The sequence below is a fragment of the Brachycentrus maculatus genome, unplaced genomic scaffold (assembly GCF_059751285.1).
Source record: "Brachycentrus maculatus isolate JH-2025_06_01 unplaced genomic scaffold, ASM5975128v1 h1tg000495l, whole genome shotgun sequence".
NCBI lineage: Eukaryota > Metazoa > Arthropoda > Insecta > Trichoptera > Brachycentridae > Brachycentrus > Brachycentrus maculatus.
The window spans coordinates 77,592-102,376 of NW_028281242.1; the positions used below are offsets into that span (position 1 = coordinate 77,592).

Genomic DNA, 24,785 nt, shown 5'->3' on the forward strand with positions numbered 1-24,785 from the left:
TGATCAGCCCTCCGCTTCAGATACCAGTCCAGGGTAGTATCGAATAAATATTAGAGTGAAAAAATCTGTTATATTTATTAGACCCCCCTCCGGGAATCGAACCCGGGACCTCCAGAACGTTAGCCGAGCGTGCTGACCATTACACTCTTACTCTTATATCGCTCACTCCTTTCAAGAACGTCATAAATCAAAAATCGTCAATTTTCAATTGTGCATATTTTCGGATGCCTAAAAAATGTACTATATCCCAGCGAAAGCGGCATATTTTTAACTTAATATTTACCCGCTACAGGGCAGAAAGTGTTGTTTTTGGATTTTGAAGAAAAGGTATTGTTTAATTTTTTTTTTTAAATATACTAAATATTTTTCAAATGGAGAAAAAACCTTCACGTTTTACCTAAAAAGATATGTTGCATAGTAAAAAGTTCAGTAAGTGGCTTGATATTTATTTTTAATACATTGTATTATATTTTTAAACTTTAAAAACGTTCTCCTGAAAAATCAAGTTTTTTGATTTATGACGTTCTTGAAAGGAGTGAGCGATATGTCGATCACTATATAACAAATTCTATGGAAATCTACCTTGTTAAATAGATCAATATGTAGAGTGTGAAAAATATTACAGTAAACACCTTGTAATTGAAATATATGCATACTACTTGTATGTGCACAGTTTTATTTTACATATTACCACTGTATACATAAGTTACATACTGGAAATACATATGCATAAAAATATTTACATAAACTAAGTTTACTTACTTTGGTTAATTTTGTTTGGACATTTGTTTACAAGCTCAATAAGTTATATAAAGGTATATTTTTCATTGAATACTATGGATAGTTTGAGGGGATTTTTTTTTTAAATGTTACTTCGAGGAACTTGTTATACTGAGGTTTGTTACATTGGGGTTCCGCTGTATAAATATAAATTAAAATACCAATTTTTTAAAATTATTTATAACTAATTGTTGAATTTTCTATACATTTTAATGATTCACTGTATTATATTAACATTTTAATATTTTTATGAGAAAAGTAGTTCTTAGTTATTTATATATTTTATTAAAAAAATATGTGAACCTGTGGGTATATGAATACCAACTACTTACATTTATTGCCATATGATAATTCTTTTTATATTAATTTTAAAGACTGGAAAATTTCATAGCGAAAATAAATATATATTTTTTAAATCATTGTTTTTTTACACTTTCGGACTATTTGCGATTTCACATGATTCACGCCAGGAATATACACAATTTCAAATCAACCTTCCCCTCCCGGTGATATGTATTTACTACAACACGAGTTTAAAAATGAAAATATCAATATAAAATATAATAGATACGGGCTCAGAAATTTTTGTATTCCTCCGTAATACTATTACGTGTTACATAAAAGTATTATAATATAAAGATATTCATTTGCAACGACGCAAATAAAACAATTGTAAAATAAATTGGGGATTGAATTACCAATATACAGAAGTTTCTCAGAGTATGTGTGCGTGCCACATTTAACGTACACATGCACGCGGCTCCATAATGTTTCGGACAATCTTATTTTAGTTGCGCCGACAAGACGTCGTTTGGGATGGTCATATCGCTACACTAGCTGTGGCGGATACTTACAATGTATTTTTTTTCTTTCTTAGGTACTATCTTAGAGCTAACATTACAAAATTGATACATTTCAACTTCCACTATCGTCAATAAAAGCAACATTTAAGAATATTTACATTATTCCTGTTTTTAATCACATTTTCATATGATGAACAAAATACATATCCCCGGAGCGTGCGGAAGTTTTTAGCATCGTAAGGGAAGGGTTAATACTAGAATGTATAACGTTCGCCCCTCCCAAGTAAACCTATGGTGAAGCATAAAAATCTTTACAAATAATCTAGTCACGATGTATGTTTGAAATTGCAATAATTATATACAGCAATTTTACTTTTGCCTGTGTTAGTGGGGCCTTTTATACCTAAATCATTATTTTCGGGAATAAATTGCCGCCAGTTGCCATTGCCGCCATCTTGATATGTCTCTTTTTTAACTTTAAAATGGTAGTGATCAAACTTTTTTGAATTTTTTCTCTAATTGATTCTTTTGATTCTCAATTTTTTCCTCTAATTTGATTTACTACAAGTTGACAATATTTTGAGTGTCTAAATTTTTGTTCATAAATTCTGGATTTTGCTTGACTCGGGAATCATTTATAAAAAAAAAATATTGATATCTCAACGTAGATGAAGAAAAATATGGATGACTGGGCATTAACAGGACTTACGACCTGTCTAGGCCTGGTTTAAGTGATCACTTTATACATTTATGAAGGTTTCTCCTAACTAAAATACAAATTTCAAACATAGATGTCGCCAAAAAAAGTAGTATATGATATTTTATTTTAAGATATTTTATTTTTGGGTAAGAAGGGAATTGGCCACACCTGTCTTTGCAGGTCACTCTTCTTAAAGTAGCCACCAAACGCGCGTTTTTTGCTTGCGTTTTTCTCTTTCGCAATTCCTAACGGATGAATCCCTTAGAAAAATTTCGAACGCGATATTTTTGCTCATAAAAAAAATAACCACTTATTTGGTAGTTTTTGTATGGGATTCATGCATTCTGTATTCTTTTAGAGGAAAACGCCAGCTAAAAACATGTGTTGACTGCCTAAAAAAATATATAATAATTAACAAAGGTACACTATGTTCACAGTTATTAAACCTCATTTTTTTAAATAATTAAATTAGAGTATAATTTTTTTTTTTAAATAGAGGTAAAATATCTGTGAACAGAGTGTACCTATTATTTACATACATTATATGTACACAGGTACTTACCTACTTATAATCGTACGTACGGATAGTTGTTCAATAGATCGTGCTATATCGCGACTTGTACTAAATTTGATCAATATTTCTGTAACCAAGCAACCGAATTTGCGTCTAATTTTCGTTACCACGCGTTCCAAAGACACAACAATCGAGTCTATAAAGCGATGCTATTTCACTGACCATGTTCATATCATAATTATCCACCTCGCGCGGAGTTTGACAGTTCGTAAAAATGGCGGGAAAGGGCAAGAAAAAAAAGAACTCGATTGCAAATGGCGGCGGTGACAAGAAGAAGGCCAAGAAGGGTGCCGCGAAGCCCAAACGGGCCGGAAAATCCAAAGGCAGGTGCAATGTTGACATATTTACAGAGGCCGCCATGGATAACGCTTACTACGTGTGTCACAACATCCAAGATTTGCTAAAGATCAGAGGATTTCCCTGGCCAGACGCGCAGAAAAAGAAGAAGAAGAAGTAATCGCTGCTACCTGCTACCATCACGCTGTTTCCTGCTGGAGGATGGAACGCCACATTCTTCTCTCCCGATGTACAGTCCCAGCTTTCTCTACTTCCATACATCTAGTCATACATGCCCTACGCTTATCTAGACTTTTGACACGACCAAATTTCAGATTATTTAAAATTGAAAAAAGCGCAACATGACATAATATATTAAAATAACCAGAAACAATAGGTACCTTTTTATTTTAATAAAAAAGTGAAATTTCGTACGATCTTTTATTATTTATTATTTTTAATTGAAAGCAACACCTAGTAACAGCATAAAGCAAATCGCAATAAAAGTACTTCATTATTTATAATTCAAACATCAAAGGAATTAATTAAGGCTCAGCTCGAAATAGGTACAACCAAAAATAAAAATAAAACAATACCGTCTATTTCAGGAAAAATAAGGATTTTTTTTATTCCCACGGTAAGTGCGCACCTTTTCCAAATTATCATCCGCTCCAATGGTGTATAGGGCACTACATTGCATCGACACAGTGTTATCTTTATCGTTAATACGTGAAGGTGAGGTGATCATTCCTGGACTTTAGGTATCAATAATCAAACATCAGAGTAAAAATATGTCATATTTATTTTGACCCCCCTGGGAATCGAACCCGAAACCTCGAGTAAGATAACCAAACGCGCTAAACACTGCACTACGATGGCGGAACTGGATAGTAGATAGGTACGATATGTATATCCAATCGATAAATTACAAGAGACGTTTCAAATTATAATTTAATGGGAACAATATTACTGAATTTGATGATACAAGGTAACATTTTAAATGAAACTGTAAATACACGCAAATATCTATAGTATACTTGTTGGAATGTTGATATTAGCATTATCGACAAAGTTATGGAAGGCGTGCTAAGACGTTTTACTACACAAACGTCAAAAAAGCAAAAAAAAACTTTAGGCAGTCGTTGACAGTAAAGAAAATTCCGGAAAATTGTTTCATAACCAATCAATTCATCGAGACACGTACGAATATATACTATTCTTATTATTTTAAACGTGTTCCCACGCTCTTTTCTTGCAGAATCTTTGCTTACCTTTGCATTAAATCATTCGTCTATTTATAAAGTCGCTGTTTTGTATTTGGTTATACCCATCGGATCGGACATCGCTGCGTTCCCGTTCTCCAAAATGCCGCTTCGAGTCGCGATTCTAGAACCTGCTGCGAAGTTCCACGCGCGAGTTGTTCGTCCGCCCACATTGAAACCTGCGAACGGACCGCGCGGTGGTAATTTTAAATTTCTAGTGGAATCGCCAGTCAGTCGCTTTGCATACGGCCGGCAGCGCGCGACTCTTTAAAAAAAAATCTTCCCAACACTACTTTCACATTTTATCTATCCCATTTTTTTCGTACTTGAAACATCTGTTGCCTTGTTGATTCGATACTTGTTCGAATTCGGTTGAAACATAAGAATTCGCGTGGTTTTTTCTCGAGGTTAACTAAAGACTAATTTATATATTCAAAAATGGGGAAAACTCCAGCGGTTGGAATCGATCTTGGCACTACTTATTCTTGCGTTGGAGTGTGGCAACATGGAAAAGTCGAGATCATCGCCAACGACCAAGGAAACAGAACGACTCCTAGCTATGTCGCTTTTACAGACACCGAAAGGCTTATCGGAGATGCTGCCAAAAACCAGGTAAATTTTGACACTTCTGTGTAAATAATTATCTCAGTATTTTAAACATATCAATAATTATTTAAACATAATTATTATTTAAACATATCTATAATTATGTCCGCCTCCGTAGTGTAATGGTCAGCACGCTCGGCTACCGTTCTGGAGGACCCGGGTTCGATTCCCAGAGGGGGGTCTAATAAATATAAATGATTTTTTCACTCTAATATTAATTCCATATTACCCTAGACTGGTACCTGAAGCGGAGGGCTGATCACCTTCCCTTCGTGTGTTAACGATCAAGATAACACTGCGTTTATGGTGTATGATGCAGTGCCCTATGCACCATTGGGGTGCGGATAAGGGTTCGAATAATATTTTTTTTTATAAACGTCAACCGAAGTTTAGAAGTTGCCATTCTATTTTTCTTTAGATGGGAATTGCATTTATTACATATCATATCCGCCTCCGTAGTGTAATGGTCAGCACGCTCGGCTACCGTTGTGGAGGTCCGAGGTTCGATTCCCAGGGGGGGGTTAAATAAATATGAGTGATTTTTTCACTGTAATATTTATTCAATATTACCCTGGACTGGTACCTGAAGCGGAGGGCTAATCACCTTTCCTTCATGTGTAAACGATCAAGATAACACTGCGTTTATATGAAGCAGTGCCCTATGCACCATTGGGGTGCGGATAAGGGTTTTATTATTATTATTATTATTAATTAAAAAAAATTTAGAACATTAAGTGGATTTTTGTTTCTACTAACTAAATAAAGATATTTTATTTAAATCTGTGTTGGAAACAGGAGGGATAATCTAGTGTGGGCCAATTCTGCCATTCTATTACGTTATAATTGTATTATATTACGTTATATCTTTTAACTAACTAAATACCTATCACGCCGCTATCTCTTTGAAAACAATCTTCGCCTCTTCCACGTTCATGCATCTCCTTATACATACATATATCATCCCGACTCCTGACTTGACTGACCACTTTCAAAAATTAAAAATATGTGAGCCTAAGCGGCTCATTATTAGAAATAGGTATCAAATTGTGGTAGAGTGGGTTCGAACCGAGAAACTCAAGACTCAAGACTCCGCGACACTAACCACGGGACCACAACCCGACAAATGCTAGATCGTAAGCCCTGGGATGCTCAGACTTCAATATACATTTTTTATAACAAGTTGAGGCAATTTTCAAAAAAATCCTTTCACCAGTGGATATGTCAGTTTTTGAATAATTTTCAAACATATCAATTTTCCACATCCTCTTACACATTTGTGTTTGTGGGTTTCATATTTTCCGAGACATCTGACTGTCCGCTTTTTGGGGACTTTGAGTTATAACGACCGAGCTATGAAAATACATTGGCAACCTTACATCTTCCAATTTTATGATGCATACATTTTCCTTGCCAAATCATAATTTTCTTTGCAACTTACAGTCACATACAAATATGTAATACTTCGTGGAGCTCGCTTTTGAAATAAAACTTCTTATTTTGAATGGTAAATGTTACACATGTATGTTACACATGTTACTTAAACCACTATGTGACAGATCGTAAGCCCTTTAAATACCCAATGTAATGTAATTATTTTTCATTTAAGTTTTACTGGGTAAATACCACTACTGCTTCAAACCTATTATGACGGACACGTGTTTCGATGCATACCTAAACTGACCATTTATTTTTGTCCTCAAAACGGGACATCTACCAATTTTTACGTAATAGTATGTAAATTCAAGAAAACACGTATTTTTTATAGTTTATATGTATCAAAAAGAAAATGAATATTTATAAAGAAAATAAGAGGAATAAATAATAAAAATGTGAAAAACAAAACAACAAAAAACCGTCGATTTTTTGCACTTTTTAAAAAAATTTGCACGTGTGTTGCTCTTTTTTTTTAAAAACGGGACATTTCGACGTCCCGAAACTTTACTCGGGGACAACGGGACAGGCCTCTCAAAATGGTACAGTCCCGTTCAAAACGGGACGTATGGTCACTTTATGCATTCCGCATTATTTTCAAACACCGTAAAAATTATGCGAAATGCATCGAAACAGGTGTAGTTATAGATTTGAAGAAATAGTGGTATTTACTAAGTAGATATTACCACAAAGTGAATGCCTAATCAATCAATAAAATCAATCTGTATGTTTTCTTGTCGATGAGAACATTTGTAGTTTTCAAAACTAGTCGTGTTTGCACGCGTATACTCAAAAGTGGTATTGCACAAGTGTTTTATTTTTATATTCAAATAGATGTATGAACCATTAAATATTTATTTTAAGCGCAATTCTCCATGTGTAAAATCGTTGAACAAACTTCAAATGCGTTCTTCCACATTCGTGTGCAATTATGCATGACGTTGTTCCGAATCCATAGTTCTTTAATAGTATTTTGAGTCCATTTGTCGATTGAAATGGTTTGTGGGCGTCCTCACATGAGGCCATTGTCTCCTGCCTGATCAATTTTCTACTAGTTACCATTCACCATTGTAATATTTTTTCTAAACTCATTTGGTATTATTTATTTCAGTATACCGTGAGTGTAAACCTACAAGGATTTACGTACAAGCTAAATTAGCTGCAGCTTAGACTGCTAAATTATTTGGGCGGCAAAATGGATCTTTGTCAGGCGGGAGGAATATCTAATTTAACATACTCATCCTATAAAGGATTGTATTAGACTCGTTTTGTGTTTATAACAGCCGATATAATTAATATTTTCATTCATCATTTTCTTTTGGAAAATTCGCCTTCGAAAAACGTTTATTTGTTAAGTCGCAACATAAATTTCTCTAAACACAGGTAACATTTTACGTAATTAACATTTTACGTATTGAAAGATAGGGAGTTTAAAAAATGCATAAAAACGTTTTTTTTCCATATATATTCTAAAAAACAAAATAATGTCCAATAAGTATTTATTCTCTTTTATGTATTTATTCTAAGTATGTATTTTTTTGTCCGCTTCCATAGTGTAATGGTCAGCACGCTCGGCTACCATATCGGAGGTACCGGGTTCGATTTCCAGATGGGACCAAATAAATATAAGTGATTTTTTCACTCAAATATTTATTCAATATCATACTGGACTGAAGCGGAGGGCTGACCACCTTTCCTTCATGTGTTAACAATCAAGATAACACTGCGTTTATATAATACAGTGCCCTATGCACCCTCGGGTACAGAAAAGGGTTTATATTATTTATTTATGTATTTATTCTAAGTACGTATTGTTTTGTCCGCTTCTATAGTGTAATGGTCAGCACGCACGGCTACCGTACTAGAGGTCCCGGGTTCGATTCACAGGGGGGGGGTCAAATAAATATAAGTGATTTTTTCACTCCAATATTTATTCAATATTACCCTGGACTGGTACCTGAAGTGGAGGGCTGATCACCTTTCCTTCATGTGTTAACGATCAAGAAAACACTGCGTTTATATGATGCAGTGCCCTATGCACCGTTTGGTGCGGATAAGGGTTAGCAGCAGCAGAATATATGTATTATTTAAAAAATCGGTCGCGAACAGATATGTGACCTCTCCGGTGGAATGAATTTTGTGTTTGAGAATACCCCCTTAAAGAATATTGAGTTGCAATTAACGTACATTGGACCTTAAAGCCGTCTCTTCTCTATATTCGATACTGCCTTTATGTTTGGATTGCGTTCGACTGCACGGCTGTCCAAACTCAAAACACAGTAAGGGACATTTTTTTGTAGTACGTTTTTTTTTGCATTTTTTGACTAAGTAGATTCTACTTAGTCCAAAAATGCAAAAAAAAAAACGTACTGCAAAAAAATGTCCCTTACTGTATTTTAAGTTTGGACACCCGTGCATTTGCGTCGTATTTTTCTCTTATGCAAACGTTAATGAATGCACATAATGATTAGGTCACCATTTGGTTGTTTTTATTGCTGATATTATTCCGCGACTACCCGACATGTACGAAAACATGATAATACTGCCTAAAAGCAAAGGTTATCGGTTATCGAGACATGATGTCCATTTAAATTCGCCCCCAATTTTGTGTCCTAATTGAATTTTGGGAGAAATGTAAAACCGGTGTAAATTCTTTTTAAAAGTCTTTTCACGAAATTTCACTTTTTTTTTGTTTTTGAGATATTATAATCTTAATAAAATAATCGACCATTTTTTGCCTTCAAATACACATATTTAATTCCTAAATATTCTTCCATAGTGAAATAGTCAAAAAATGGAAGTCATCTCAAAATTTCGCATTTCTATTCAGTGATTTTTTAAATATATACTTATACATATATATATATATATATATATATATATATATATATATATATATATATATATATATATATATATATATATATATATATATATATATATATATATATATATATATATATATATATATATATATATATATATATATATAAATATATATATATATATATATATATATATGTATATATATATATATATATATATATATATATATATATAATTAATTCTTTATTCATTTTATCATTATCTCTCGAATTACCAATTTATGGTTTCTACGGACGTTTACATTTTAAAAATTCCGACTAGTAGTCCGGTATATGATTGAATTTCTCTAATAAATTAGTGATTTCATACTCTTAATACATTTTTCTTACTTAACTTTTAATATTTATTTAAATTTTACTGTTTCTTTTTTTAATTTTGCAACACTTCCTTAATATTCTTATTTTTTAAAACTATTTACGTATTCTGTTTGTCTTCTATATTTCTAGTATAAACTTATTACAATTAGCTTCATATAGTAAATATTTTATAAAATTTATACACGCACACAGGCAGACTATGCCAATATGGAAATTTTCTATGTATGCTTCAAAGATATATATATATATATATATATATATATATATATATATATATATATATATATATATATATATATATATATATATAAATGAATGAATGCATATACCACGAAATATAAAAACAAAAAAAAAATAAAAAATTAAAATAAAAAGTTGTTTATTGATTTGGCGTTAACTTATATAAATTGATTGATTCATCTGCCATGAAATACTTTTACAAAAAAAAAATTCACATCTCCACATAGATGAAGAAGAATATGGAAGTCTGGGGATTTACGGGGCTTACGACCGTCATTACGTTACGAGGCTGGTTTTAGTGATCACTTTACACACGTGTAACATTCACCAATTCTACCCATGATTGACAACCATACTATTGTACAAAAATGTATAAATAAGTGAATTAGTTTGTATTTTTCACATTGCCAAATGATCCCAATTTATATTTGTGTATACCTACATATACCTACATTTTAAAAAATCACGGTAATTTTATATGTCTACCGAGTGACCTAAATATTACTTTACGGTGTGTAGTCGCATATAAAACTTAGTACCTACATCCAAACTGAGGCTCGGTATAATATTACATTCTGGTCACATTTCGCATTTCCAGCTATTTTTTTCTTGTTGTATAATGTGGAATCTCTTATCTATAAAAACATCTGGAAAATTGACTTAACAGCTGTATGCTCTCCACACTACATATATTTTTAAATGGAGCGCAGTGTGGAAAAATTCATTCGATAGTTTTAAAATAAACCAGGAAATATTCTAAGAATTCTATCAATTCATTTTGAAACGAAAAGGTTTTTGTTTATGAAAGAAAGTGAACAGGGCATCGATTACATACGAAAGTTTACGTTTTAACTAGGTGTTGTTGATAACTTTAATTCTGGACGATAATTTCTTATAATTTGGTCGTGGAAATATCCAGACTTCTTATTCATCTATGTTGAGAAGTCAAAAAATAATGTAAACATTAACTCCTAATTGGAGATAATCCAGGTTTGAGAACAAGTATTTGGACACACTCAAAATGTAGATAATTTCTTAAATTATTATAAAAATGCTTTTTGCTAATACTTTGTAGCATATTTCACAAACTTTTAAACAAATCACAAAAACAAACTTCGTTCACCAATTTTATTTTGGTGTTATTTTTTCAACCCGTAACGATCAATTCCTGAAGAAAACAAGTTATTTGTCAAAATCGGTTGAAAAAATGGTACCAAAATAATATATAACTTAAAAAAAACGTATTTTTCTGATACTTCCAAACTTAATAAACTTGAAAAAAAAACACAATCAAAGTTTGAAAGTATCAGAAAAAAACGTTTTTTTAAGTTATACATTAAACATCGAATTTATACGGTAGATACGTTCTACGCGAAACTAAGTACAAAAAACGTGTGTAATAATTATACTGAAATCATAAAGAAATATGGTGGACAGGTTTTCTTACATAAAAAAATGCCGTTAATACTCGTATTTACAAGCGCCTTTTCTAAGTATGATGGGATTATTTATTCTACCGTTATCTATGTAACCCTAAACCTAAAAAAACGACAATTTAAATCATCAATTTAATTTACATAATTATGCGTAAAATACTTACTATGTATTTAAGTATTTTTACTTCAAAGTTTCAAGTATTGATTTTATATTGTGCCAAAATTTTAAACTGTATGTATCTTTAAAACACAAATAATAGAAGAAAAGTTAGGAAAGTTCAAGAGCTTTGTTAATATTCAAAGTTACTGAAAGCTCGCGTGAGCGTTGTGTAGTTATTGGAAATCATTATCAGGATAGCAACAAGACGTATTTCGTCTTATTCTGGAAACGTCAGAGAAACTATAGCATACTGACTAGCTACACCAGTAGTCGGCAAACTTAACTTATCAGCCATAGAGCCTTTTACATGTCGCTCACTCCTTTCTAGAACGTCATAAATCAAAAAAACTTGATTTTTCAGGACAACGTTTTCAAAGTTTAAAAATATAATAAAATGTATTTAAAATAAATGTCAAGCAACTTATTGAATTTTTTACTGTGCAACAGATCTTTTTAGGTAAAACCTGAAGGTTTTTACTCCATTTCAAAATTTTAAGTATATTTAAAAAATAATTAAACAATACCTTTTCTTCAAAATGCAAAACAACACTTTCTGCCCTGTAGCGGGTAAATACTAAGTTTAAAATATACCGCTTTAGCTGGGATATAGTACATTTTCTGGGCATTCCGAAAACACGCACAACTGAAAATGGACGATTTTTAATTTATGATGTTCTTGAAAGGAGTGAGCGATGTATGAGATACTCGTTTATGCATAAAACAACAATTAAACTCTTTCATATGAGCCTAATCAGCATTTATTCTTCTTCTTCTAACCCTTATCCGCACCCCAATGGTGCATAGGGCACTGCATCGTATAGAAGCGGTGTTATCTTGATCGTTAAATACACGAAGGAAAGGTGATCGGCCTTCCGCTTCAGGTACCAGTCCTGGGTCATATTAAATAAATATTAGACTGAAAAATCACTAATATTTATGTTGACCCTCTTGGGAATCGAACCCGGGACCTCCAGCATGGTAGCCTAGCGCGCTAACCACTACACTATGGAGGCGGAAATCAGCATTTATAGTAAACCGTACACATCACAGGGATCCGGATTTAGGAATGAGTGATATTTTGATAACGGTGACTTTGATGCTCACTGGTAATACCAGCATTTTTCTTTGATAATATAGTAAAACCTCAATATAAGGGATTCTATTTACCGAATTGATATATAACGGTCAAAAAATTCGACCAAATGTAAAAAAAAATTTAAAACGTAGTCAATATTATATGTACATGCTTAAATTCAAGTGGCGCCGCATGTAAACAATCTAAATACAGTGTTCATATTTTCAAAAAAAGTTTTTTAAATTTATTATAAACCTTTTTTTATACAACGGATTTTCGGCTTTAACAAACAACCCCCTTCCCGCAATAAGTACACTCGCTTTGCTTCCTTTTACTTTGCGTTTTTTTTTAAGTTGCGTCGTTACTGAACTAAGACTCATTTTCGCTATCTTAGATGTTTATATGATTTCCAATGAAAATTAGCAATTCACTTTGCGTCGCGATATTTTGGAACGTATCAACGACGCAAAGTGAGGTCCTTTTTATTTTTATTTATTTTTATTATTTTATTTATTGAAAAACAGAATATTTAACAAAAATAACATGATATAATAAAAATTTTCAAAATAACATTCGAATTAGAGGTTTTCACTTAAGCAATATAAAAATAAAAATAAACTCTCATGTACATAAAAGTATAACTATATAATAAACTTACATTACATGTTTTCATCAAATAATAGAAATTTTCTTTATCAACTAGTCAAATAGACATCAAAAATATTTCTTTTAAACGTTTTAAAAGGAACATTATTGATGTCTTAGTATACATTATATCGCGGCTTAACTGTTTGCTTATTTAGTACCTACATACATTTATAATTTATTATTTAATTGGGAGCTAAAAAAATATTTATTAAATCGGTAAAATCGTGGCTGCATCGGGACTCCCAGGAGACCTACTTACCTATATTATCCCCAATAAGACACTCCATCCATAACTAATTCTTTATTGATCTAACATCATTTCGCGGTACACTGGATGCTGCGTCCTTTAAATGTGAATCATAACCGATCACCTTCCTCAAAAGGCATACAAAGGCGTACAACACCTAGTATGGGCATGATCAAAACCATCGGAATACAATCAAGGTATATACCTACTCAATAAAGCGGTCGAAAGTGATATAAATGGTGCTGCTATAACTCTCTTGCGATGAAATTCACCATGACACATGGTCATACACACACTCCTTATACGAATACTTACACAACACATTTCTATTTTTTTAGTGGTCTTTTTGTATTTATGTAACTTGTCGAATGAATTATTGTTGAACGATCAACATTCCCTAACAATATTACAAAATGCATTTCATTCGTTAAGGCTGAGATCTCAAACGTTAAAATCCAGAACGCGACCGGCCGCGCTATTGGTCAAACGTATTTTTATTTAGAATTTTTACTGAAATTTGTATTTTTTTTAAATATACTGAAAAAATATTTTTACATGTTTTTTTACTCCTAATAATACATTTTATTAACTCTTTTTAAAACCATATATTTACAGTAAACCCCCCTAAAACGTTGAAATAGGTACCGCGCTATCGAAGGGAGCATTATGAGGAGTTAATATTTTTTATTTTTTTCAAAACATATTACACACAAGTCATGTATACATATAATATTCCCGATGAGTGATTTCTATTTCTCATTTTGGGACATGGGATTAAGGTTAACAAGACTGGAACACAAATAATAAAGTAACAAAAAAATTTAATAACGAAAACTAATACTAATATATTATTAGATTAAAACCAATATTTTTAGCTTTTCCACTTAATTTAAAATTAAGTAGAAAAGCTAAAAATATTGGTTTTAATCAAATAATATATTAAAAATGCAATTCCATCACGAAGTGTCAGTGGATAATATAAATCTATTAATACTTATACATGGCAAAATATAAAAACAATAAACAGGTTTGATAAATAGGCATTAGAAACATATTTAAAAGAAATAAATGAGAAAAACTTAAGGTAATAAGCATATTTTAAAATGTAATTTTACATTTTAAGCAGCGAAAATTATTGTAATGAGTCATTATTCATTAAAATACAATTTAAAAACATATACACTCTTTAAAGTTCTCTCCGATAACGCGGCACTTATCTCAACGTTATAGGAGGGTTTACTGTATTTCCAAGAGAAAAACATTTTTTTTACAAAAATAGTGTTTGAAGCAAAAAATTCAATGACGTTAAATGCTACCTGGGTTTAAAGAAAATTAAGCTGCGGACTGTTGATTACTGGGCCTTAAATTAACTCTGTATTCGAAATTATTTTGTAAAAATGTTTTATTAGATACTAGTTGTACCCGGCCACGCGTTGCTGTGGCTTAATGTAGTCAAAAGAAAAAAATGAAAGCATACTATTCTGTTATGCTATTTAATTATGTTATTCATTTTACGATGCTTGTGAAGCAATGAAAATAGTAATAACTTATGAAACTAAATGCATTCCAAAACATGCTAAGAAAATGCTAAGCGTTAATATATGTCAAGAAGCACGATGTTGGCCATGAGTATTATATAGTATGAGTGTGTTGCTCTTAAGGTGGAAACTGACCGGAGCATTTCGTCGTAACGTAACACATTACGATGCGAGCATTCAGGCAGTCAGTACACCGAGCCGAGCGCTCCATCCATAGTTTCGGATGCTCGCTGATGCTCGCCGCGAGCGATGTTGCGACGTTATGTTACGACGAAATGCTCCGGTTAGTCTCCACCTTTACGTCCAACACATGATGCTTTACTCGTGGCAGGACTTAAGATTTTGCACTAACGAACCTTTTTTACGAAGCTTGTCAGATTTAAATGTGAAATGTGATGGAAACAAAAATATGTACCAATTACTTAGATTATACTACCTGATTATATCAATAGCTAATGACATAATTTCGAATGATTTCCTCTTAAATGATGTTTTATATTTTTACCACGACACCGCCCACTCCAAATTCCTCTCGATTCAACAGCAAAGTTAGAGTGACTGTATTATACACGAGTCGCCAATACGTGTGTGCGTTCTAATACACATGCTCCTATACTAGAGCAAGCCGTGGTACCGAAATAGGTGACCAGAAAACTGAGATTAATTCCAGCATATTTACTTTACACCACTCTGGACAGCTAAGCTTTTAACTAGCTATAAATGCTTTGCTTGAAAAGTTTTACAAAACATTTTGAGTGTGTCCAAATACTTTTTCACAAATCTGGATGATCTCCAATTACAGGAGTTATTTTTCATATTATTATTTTTTTATTTCCAAGAATTTGAGTAGACATCATAGGTGGAATTGGTGAATGTTACACGTGTGAAAAGTGATCTCTTAAACCAGCCTATGACGTTCGTAAGTCCCATAAATGCCCTTCCATATTCTTCTTCATCTATGTTGAGATGTCAAAAAATAATAAGTTTTACTTAGTTAAACATTAATTCGCCTCCGTGGTGTAACAGTTAGCGTGTTTACCTACCGTGCTGGATTTCCCGGGTTCGATTCTCAGGAGAGGAGGGTAAAAATAAATATTAATGATTTCCCACTCTAGTATTTATTTCATATAACCCTGGACTGGTTCCTGAAGCGCAGGAGTGATCATCTTGCCTTCATGTAAGTAAAGATCAAGATAACACTGCGTCAATATGATGCAGTGCCCTATTCACCATTGGGTGCCGTTAAAGGTTAGAAGAAGAAGAAGAAACTTAGATTAAAAATGGATAGATTTAATATTATTTTTTGACATCTCATCAAAGATGAAGAAGAATATGGAAGTCTGGGCATTTACGGGGCTGACGACCGTCATAGGCTGGTTTAAGTGATCACTTTACACACGTGTAACATTCACCAATTCTACCCATTATTGACAACCACACTACTCAAATTCTTGGAAGTTCTATATATATGAACCAATTTAGAAACCTTATTCTTATATACCTTGTCAATAATGGGTAGAATTGGTGAATGTTACACGTGTGTAAAGTGATCACTTAAACCAGCCTATGACGGTCGTCAGCCCCGTAAATGCCCAGACTTCCATATTCTTCTTCATCTTTGATGAGATGTCAAAAAATAATATGAAAATAACTCCTGTAATTGGAGATAATCTAGATTTTGTGAACGAGTATTTGGACACACTCAAAATGTTGTAGATAGATTCTATTACAAAGTGACTGCCGAATCAATAAATGACAGAATATGGAAGTCTGGGTATTTACAGAGCCCTGTCCTGGGCTGGTTAAGTGATCACTTTACACACGTGTAACATACACCATTATACTCATTATTGACAGCGAAACTACTCAAATTTTCGGAATTATTGATAGGGTCGATTTCGACTTTAGGTCTAAATTTATTAGAATTATTGATAGCATCATGTCATCGGTAAATAACATCTGTTCAGAATATTAAAGCTTTATTTATATTAAAATACGAAAAGCTAATTATTTGGAACATTTATTTATTTTATTTTATTTTATTTATTTATTTATTTCATGGATACATCCATTTTTTTACTATATCTATTACGGCTCTTTAAGCATGGCCTGTGTTGAGCCGAAATACTTACATGTTAATACAATTTATTATTATTATTTTTTTTTAATTATTAGATTATATATATATTTCATACCAAAGATAATAAATAATAATAATAATAAAACCCTTATCCGCACCCCAATGGTGCATAGGGCACTGCGTCATATAAACGCAGTGTTATCTTGATCGTTTACACATGAAGGAAAGGTGATCAGCCCTCCGCTTCAGGTAACAGTCCAGGGTAATATTGAATAAATATGACAGTGAAAAAATCACTAATATTTATTTTACCCCCCTTGGGAATCGAACCCGGGACCTCCAGAACGGTAGCCGAGCGTGATGACCATTACACTACGGAGGCGGACAAAAGATACAATAACAATTTACAGTAGAAAGGTTTTACAGTAAAATACTTACACCTGGACTTTAATTAAATGACTTTCTACCTTGTCCCTTCCAACGAGAAGCAACCATCTACGGACACTGTTCCTAAAGACATGATCACTAAAAAAATCTTATATTCTTGACGTAGGGTATTTACGGTGGTAAGCGTTTCTCATCTCATTTTGTTATTTAAAAAATAAAGGCAAACAAAAAACATCAAAATAATTCCCTTTTCCTCTTCAATTTAAATGCATTTTTTTTTTCAAATAATTTTAAAATGTATGTTTCAAAATTTGACAGAAAATCAAAACGAATTGTGTGAAAAAAAATAGACACAATGAATATATTACTAATTTTTCACTTAAACTAAGTATAACATTTTGAGTGTGTCCAAATACTTGTCCACAAATCAGGATTATCTCCAATTACGGGAATAATAATTAGAACTGAATGCTCAGACTTCCATATTCTTCTTCATCTTTGATGAGATGTCAAAAAATAATATGAAAACTTCAACTTATATGATTCAATGGACAATGGTAAAATAATTTTCTAAAAAGCAATATATAATAGAACTTATTATATTATAAAATTAGACACAGTTTTATTTTAAGAGAATCCATCCCAATTCTAAATTATTGTATCATTGTGTAATATTTACAAGACGAAAATAAATACATGATCATGAAAAATAACTACAAAGCAACTTCTAAATAAAAACCGACTCAAGGCTATAGTGATGTGATATGTAATGTTTGTTAGTATGTGTGAATTTTATATTCACGGCCAAGATCATTGTGTTTTCGCCTAGAATTTTCACTCATGAATTACATGAAACTATCGTAACTTTAAATACAAAGAGTAAATCCACTCACAAGTAGGAAAAGGCTTTAAATCATATAAATGTGATGTCTAAGTATGGCAATGATGAGCGGTGTTGCATAAACCGTAGCTAGATTTCAGAGTCACTTGCAAACAAATGTTGGTAAAATAATTATCACATGTTGTTCTCATGAAAAAATATCGTTATTTAGCTAAAAATATGTATATTACTTTGAGAAGCTTCATTCTTCTCAGGAAAAAATATTTTCCATTCCTCGTCATAGTACATCATTCTTCAGTAATTTTAGGTTGGTTGGAAGATATTGCTTTTTAGCAATAAGCCCACCAATGCACTTATTTATTTTCTTAGTACATGAAGTTTAAATAATAAAGTTATTAGCTTTCCAAACGCACTCCCAGTGCTTTTTGAAGGCTTCCATTTTCCATTTTGTACACTCCCCAGTACTTGAAACTCTCAACCCTCTCGATGTGCTAGTTACTCATCACTAAAGGCTGCTGGACATCTCTAGGCATGAGTGGTTTCACAGCGCATGAGATATTAGCTATCTAAATGCACTTCCGGTAATTTTTTATGCTGCCATATTCCACTATGATATTCCTAAGTATATGATAAATGATATTCCACATATTCCTAAGTACTTTAACTCTGGACACTCTCGATTACCTGGTTACTCAAGGGTTGCTGGGCATCTAGCCATAAGTAGTTTCATAACACATGAATTATTAGCTTTCTAAATCACTCCCAGATCATTTTGAAGGCTACCATTTTCGATTTTGTACGCTCCCAACCATTTCAAACTCTCGACTCTTTTGATGAGCTGGTTATTCAACACCAAGGGCTGCTGGACCTCTAGGCACGAGTGGTTGCAGATCATATAAATTGTAGCTTTTTCTGATTTCCAGGTGGCGATGAACCCTCGCAACACCGTATTTGATGCCAAGCGTCTGATCGGACGCAAGTTTGACGATCCCAAGATACAGGACGACATGAAGCACTGGCCCTTTACGGTTGTCAACGACGGCACCAAGCCCAAGATACAGGTGGAGTACAAGGGTGAGAAGAAGACCTTCGCTCCCGAGGAAATCAGCTCCATGGTGCTCACCAAGATGCGGGAGGTGGCCGAGACCTATCTCGGCGGTAAGGTGAGCAGTAAATTAAAACATGATATTGTAATGATAGCAAAATTAAGTACAGAAAACTAAAATTGACATATTACAAAATATTCTATGGTCACACAATCTCGCCAAAAATTAACGAGACGATTCTATGAATACAAAAAACAAGTGAAAAATCTTTATAAAAACCTCAACAGAAACTTTTTGGCTACAAGCCTATAATAATAAATGTAGTTAGTAAAATATTTCATTTTTAAGTATAGTTAAAAACTTGGCACGATCAAGTATTTAAAATACTTGAAAGTGATCAGGTCAAGAGTCTGAAGCCATCTGTGAGATAACCAGATGCTTGTCGAAACCAGTTGGAAGAAAGTACAAAAAGTAAAAGTGGTTAAAAACAATTTTTTTGTGTTATTTTATTTAAAGTTTATAAAATGTCCTACAAAGTATAAAAAAATATCAAAAACAGCAAAAAACATTATTAAAAAAATATGTTTCTTTTTTTAGGTTACTGATGCTGTCATCACCGTCCCAGCTTACTTCAACGACTCCCAGCGACAAGCCACCAAAGATGCTGGTGCCATTGCCGGACTTAACGTCCTCCGAATCATCAATGAGCCCACCGCGGCCGCTCTCGCGTACGGGCTGGACAAGAATCTCAAGGGAGACCAAAACATCCTCATCTTCGACCTTGGAGGCGGAACCTTCGACGTGTCCATCCTGGGCATTGGTGATGGCTCTCTCTTCGAGGTCAAGTCCACAGCGGGAGACACCCATTTGGGAGGCGAAGACTTCGACAACCGCCTCTTGACGTACTTCACCGAAGAGTTTCTGCGCAAGCACAAGAAGGACATCAAGGGAAATGCCAGGGCCCTGCGTCGTCTCAGAACTGCTTGCGAAAGGGCCAAGAGGACTCTTTCATCCAGCACTGAGGCCAGCTTGGAAATCGACGCCCTTCACGAAGGAATCGACTTCTATTCTAAGATCAGCAGAGCCAGATTTGAAGAGCTGTGCATGGACATGTTTAGATCAACCCTGACTCCAGTCGAGAGAGCTTTGAATGATGCCAAGTTGGAAAAGAAATCTATCAATGAAGTGGTGTTAGTAGGAGGTTCAACCAGGATCCCTAAAGTGCAGAAAATGCTTCAAGACTTCTTCGGAGGAAAGTCTCTAAATCTTTCCATCAACCCAGATGAGGCTGTTGCTTATGGAGCCGCAGTTCAGGGAGCTATTCTCAGCGGAGATACAAGGTAAAATTCAAAAACTATTTTTCATTTATTACGTACTTGTTTTTATATTGAAACATCTTATAAGCATTTTGAGTGTGTCCAAATACTTGTTCACGAATCTGGATATCTCCACTTGGGAGTTATTTTTACTTTTTTGACATCTCAACATAAATGAAGAAAAATATGTAAAAATAACTCCTGAGTAGAGAAACCCAGATTTGTGAAGAATTATTTACACAAACTCAAAATGTTATGAATAAAATAATCTGGTTAAATTATAAGCTGCATAAAAAAATCATACATACAAACAGCATACATTCAAATAAAGGGTCTCTGCTAAATAAAAGCTTTCTCAACCCAACATGGATAGCTCCAGTGAACTCTTGCATACGGTGTCATTAGATTGATGATATATGTAGGAGTTCCAAAATTTTGAGTAGAATGGTTGGCAATCAAAGGTTGTCATTTATTCACCATTCTGAATGTTACACGTGTGTGCAAAGTGTTCACTTAACCAGTCTACGAAAGATTGTATGCCCTGTGAATACCCAGACTTCCATATTCTTCTTCATGTATGTTATGATGTCAATAAAACTTTATAAACAGATAGGTCTAAAGATGAATAATTATTATGGAGTAAATCTGTGGAAAAATTAGGGGCATAAAAAGATTAAAAGCTTTAAAAGCAACTCATTGTGCACATGCCTTTAAAAATGACAAATCATGATATTATAAAAATGACAACACGGAATTCAATGAGAATATATTTTGTATTATATTATTTCAGCTCTCAGATCCAAGACGTCCTTCTAGTAGATGTAGCTCCTCTTTCTCTGGGTATCGAGACAGCCGGAGGAGTAATGACAAAGCTGGTGGAAAGGAATTCCAGGATTCCCACCAAGCAGCAGCAAACCTTCACTACCTATTCTGACAACCAGCCCGCCGTCACCATTCAGGTATACAGAAAAAACAATACTCATTCAAATTGCGTTTTAAATCATTTCATTTATAAATGAAAATTGTTTGTTTTTAAAGGTCTTTGAGGGAGAGAGAGCAATGACAAAGGATAATAATCTGCTTGGAACTTTCAATCTTACTGGTATACCGCCAGCGCCAAGAGGTGTACCCAAAATTGAGGTATGATTTCTCCATTGACATAAATAAACTTAGCATCACGCTGCTTTCCGCAGGGATTAGCAAAGAGGAAAGGACACTACACCATTCTGCCTTTGCAAACAATATTTGTGTATTCCACATTCATGCGTCTTCTCGTACCATACACCTCATGCATTTTGACTCCTGATCTGACATTTTCAAGTATTTGAAATACTTGATCAGGACGAGCTTTCTTCGGTCTTCCTATGTTCCTTTTTTCCAACTCTATTCGCCTCATATATTTATTTTCCTGTTATTTCTTCAGTCATTCGTTCCACATGTCCAAACTATCTCAACTCATGTTTCTTGATAATCTTTATTGATAATGCTTATCTCAGCCTTGCATTCTTTCCTTATTCCACTATTCTTCACTCATTTGTTCTACATAGTCAAACTATGTATCTCTAACACACCTTTCTTAATTTTATTGAATTATGAATTAACAATAAGCATAGCTTTGCATTCTTTCCTTATTTCCCATTTGAACATCCATCATACATTGTTTTGTCGCAAATTTGTTTGAAAGATTTAATTTTGACTGCATTCAGTCTACTTTCATCCTTCTTAAGCCGATTCCATGCTTCACTTCCATACATTAGGTATACATTTACAATATTAAACATTTTTCTCAGACTCCTTAAATAGTCATCCATAATATTTTAACCTAATTACAAATCTCCAGGTGACCTTCGACCTGGATGCCAATGGTATCCTGAATGTGTCAGCTAAGGACAACAGCACCGGAAAATCGGAGCGTATTACCATCACTAACGACAAGGGAAGACTATCTAAGGATGACATTGAGAGGATGTTGAATGAAGCTGAGAAGTACAAGCAGGAAGACGATAAGCAGAGAGAGCGAGTGCAGAGCAGGAACCAGCTGGAGGCGTACATCTTCAGTGCCAAACAGGTTTGCACACAATCTCTTCTTCGTCTGCTTGGTGTATGCCTTGTGGCTTGTTTTTAAGAAGGATTAGGCTCCTGCGATATCGATTCCCAGCTGTCGATATTACCAATGCCACATCTATCTACATATTTTCTTCTTCTAACCCTCATCCGCACCCAATGGTGCATAGTACATATGTACCAGTCCAAGATGATATTAAATAAATATTAGACTGAAAAATCACTAATATTTATTTTGACCCTCTTGAGAATCGAACCCGGGACTGGAGGTCCGGGGTTCGATTCCCGAGGAAGGCGAGCGTGCTGTCTATTACACTTTGGATGTGGAAAATGTTTGTTCTAGCACATTCTTAATTGTTTAAATTTTGTAATATCTTGTTCATTTTATGAAAAGCTCTTGATCTTATCGATCCCAGTTCAATGACAAATATTCCAAAGCCAAAACAGTTATCTAACATATTGCCAATGCCACATCTGTCGACGTATGTACCCCTAAACCTTACTGAAATACATCATTTTTAACCTTACAGCACATTTAATGTCTTCTTTTCTTTCTTTGCCTACCGTCTCTCTACTGCAGGATATAGGCATCTTCTAGTTTTTACAGACTTCTCTCATTTAGGCTTATTCCACTTACTACCAGCAACGAGGACAATGTCATCAGCCCATCTTTTCCTTGCTCGGTCTATTCCTCTCTTCATGTCACATGTTCTCCACCGCCTTACTCTGTGATTTAGCGTCTACTTGTATTTATTTCAGGCCGTGGATGGAGCTGCTGCCGGTAAGCTGACGGACCAGGAGAAGAACTCAGTCCTGGACACTTGCAGCGCCGGGCTCACTTGGCTGGAAGGGAATAGTCTGGCCGAGAAGGAAGAGTATGAACACAAGCTGAAGGACATCCAGAACGTTTGCCAACCCGTCATGGTCAAGTTGCATCAGGGAAAGGGAGGACCCACTGTTGAGGAAGTTGACTAAACTACCCACGGAATCGCACATATAGATTTTAAAAACTACAAGCGAGGCAAAAGTAATATCATTATGTAAATTGGCTGCCATTTTGTTAGAAATAAAAAAAATTGTGTTCCGTTTTCACCAAAAGATTATTTAAATGTTGTTAAAGGCAACAGTGAAGAATAAATCACCAATTTGGAGCCAAAATGTCGTATAACGAGCACATATGTGCATCAACTCGTTTTCGTGGTGGTCGTTTGACCGATTAAATTTTTTCAACTTAATAACGCTTTGTGCAAAAATTAAGTCACATTCACATAATGATATTACTTTTGCCCTACCTTCTATAAAAGAAATGTCAATAGACGATCTGCGGTCAAAAATCAAAACCTAGCGGGATCTGCTAGCAAAATTTAAAATCAATTGCCACTCTAATACTCTTTCTTTCCTTCTCCTTCACCCGTTCAATGGGATATTTGTTAAATCAAGAACTTAGAACATAACAGTTCAGCGGTATTATCGAATTGCAATATAAAATTTCAAATTATTTTGAGGTTTGGTCGAAATGCGCCTATTTTACGATTTAACTACGCGAACATAGAACCACATGCAATTGCACATGGATTCTAAGAGTATTCCTTGTTAAATATTGTGTAGTAACTAAGTAGGAAAGATCTCATTCATTTTAAAATACACCGTTGAGGTGAATATACTATGAAATATGTATTTTATTTTGTAACTAAAGTCGGATACCGTAAAGTGGGTATACTTTGCACCATGGGTGATACTTTGCACCACCTTCTGTAAAGAAATTGTAGAGCTGGTCATCTCTGATACATGTCGTTTTTCATTCTACTTTCTATTGTTTCTGATAGATGGCACATCAATCTACTTTTTAGTTTATAGAAGTAACAGTCGGTCGCTATTGCTTCAATGCGTTTTACCTGTCCGAACGTAAAGAAAGTTTTCTGTCTGAAAATTGTGTCCGAAAAAATCCAGTGGAATCAGTATACTGAAACTAGTTACAACAAGTGAGTGATTTCTAAATCGTAGGTAGATAGGCTCTGCTTTTCTCAAATGCTGTATTTTTTAGTTACGTTGTCAAGTTTATGTAAAAATAA

The 24,785-nt window shown here is 33.8% G+C and overlaps 2 protein-coding genes across 2 annotated transcripts; both read left to right on the forward strand.

Annotated features, from left to right (window-relative positions):
• Nucleotides 1-2,937: 2,937 nt before the first annotated feature.
• On the forward strand, nt 2,938-3,565 carry LOC148301974 (small lysine-rich protein 1). The gene has a single exon (XM_088272362.1). It carries the CDS (start codon nt 3,072-3,074, stop codon nt 3,312-3,314), a length of 243 nt encoding a protein of 80 aa, XP_088128488.1. The 5' UTR covers nt 2,938-3,071; the 3' UTR covers nt 3,315-3,565.
• A 1,049-nt stretch (nt 3,566-4,614) lies between these two features.
• Hsc70-2 (Heat shock protein 70 cognate 2) lies at nt 4,615-24,047 on the forward strand. The gene is made up of 7 exons (XM_088272361.1): nt 4,615-5,007; nt 19,211-19,450; nt 19,931-20,673; nt 21,440-21,608; nt 21,688-21,789; nt 22,490-22,717; nt 23,473-24,047. Exons 1-7 carry the CDS (start codon nt 4,834-4,836, stop codon nt 23,686-23,688), a joined length of 1,872 nt encoding a protein of 623 aa, XP_088128487.1. The 5' UTR covers nt 4,615-4,833; the 3' UTR covers nt 23,689-24,047.
• Nucleotides 24,048-24,785: the final 738 nt, after the last annotated feature.